This window comes from Phytophthora parasitica (assembly GCF_000247585.1).
Source record: "Phytophthora parasitica INRA-310 unplaced genomic scaffold supercont2.79, whole genome shotgun sequence".
Taxonomy (NCBI): Eukaryota; Oomycota; class Peronosporomycetes; order Peronosporales; family Peronosporaceae; genus Phytophthora; species Phytophthora nicotianae.
The window spans coordinates 54,678-55,925 of NW_008649065.1; the positions used below are offsets into that span (position 1 = coordinate 54,678).

The following is a 1,248-nucleotide window of genomic DNA, read 5'->3' on the forward strand; positions in this document are numbered from 1 at the left end:
TGTACGCTTCATGTACTCGCGCAGGTTCTTTTCAAACGCCAGCCATGACTCGTGCTCTGCGTCAATAGGGGGGACATGAACCATGTGATCGTCATCGAGGTCCGACAAGGGCCGCTTCTGCCCTCGGTGCGTAGAGGCTTCTTCTTCTTCACCACCATCTTCGCTAGCAGACTCGTCACTATTATCCGCTATAGCGGCCCCCTTCTCCTCCGCACTCTCTTCATCCGAATCCCCACTCATCCTGCCACGAGCATGCTCACACTTCACACGACTGCCCCCCTCGCCGTCCCCCCTCCTTCTGCATGTTCCCGCTCTTCTTTATGATGTTCACTAGCGCTTTCACGCGTGCGGTCTTCACATACTCGGGCAATAACCCTAGCTTTTTCCGAGCGTGTACGAGTCGCGACGACCCTCTGCATGCGCTCGCCTTCGTCGCTAATTGTCTCTCCACCGTCGTATGCCTTCTCTGTCATCGGCTCGGCAACCTCCACAGTGCTCGCAGTCGACTCCATGCCCAGTTGCTCGACGGAGATGCGCACTATGTAGCCCACGTGGGCGCTTTCAATGGACGGCTGTGGGCCGACAAAAAACGAAATTAGCTTCGCTTTTTAAATTCGGTAATATACGTAGAAATTTATACCTGATTAAAACCTGGACGTATACCTGGGAGATGCCTGTTGAATATCCCTGGACGGGAGCGATGCTCAACCATCAAACAAAGGGGAGCGATAAAACTATTCAATCAGCATAACGGCGTTCATTGCCAGCGCCACCCGACGTACTGTTCTGGCAACAGTGTCGTACCCATTAAGACAACCGTGCACATGTTGTCTAGAAAATAAACTTTGCCAAAGAACCTCGCAATGCTTAACTTCTGCGTAAACTGCTGGGCTGTAGGTACAGTAGTCCGAAAAACATATCCCCGACGGTAACTGATCAGCCAAGGAGATACGAATTGCGCGAGGATCTCAAGAACGAGGCGGATGGCTTCAATGTTGCGCTCGGTACGGAATGACAATAATTGACGAATCCAGGAGAGCAATAGATAAGTCAATATCTTTTCGATCGCTTGTTGTTTGTCTCTTGCGGAAAATAGTTTCTGTGTATTCGTTCATTCACGGTAAGGCAACAGCAGTTATTACTCGCCCTATTAGAGGTCAACAGCGGGACCTGGGCACTCCCTCAAACAGACCTTGTCGGTCTCGAAAGCTTTCACCGCAAGCAGCTCAGGCAACTCATCGGTGTCCG

At 51.4% G+C, this 1,248-nt stretch overlaps 1 protein-coding gene across 1 annotated transcript; it reads right to left on the reverse strand.

Moving 5' to 3' along the window:
- Nucleotides 1-263: 263 nt before the first annotated feature.
- On the reverse strand, nt 264-808 carry PPTG_18015 (hypothetical protein; the record flags this gene model as incomplete). Its single annotated transcript, XM_008916071.1, has 3 exons — nt 264-572; nt 664-703; nt 783-808. 3 exons carry the CDS (start codon nt 806-808, stop codon nt 264-266), a joined length of 375 nt encoding a protein of 124 aa, XP_008914319.1.
- Between the last annotated feature and the right edge of the window lie 440 nt (nt 809-1,248).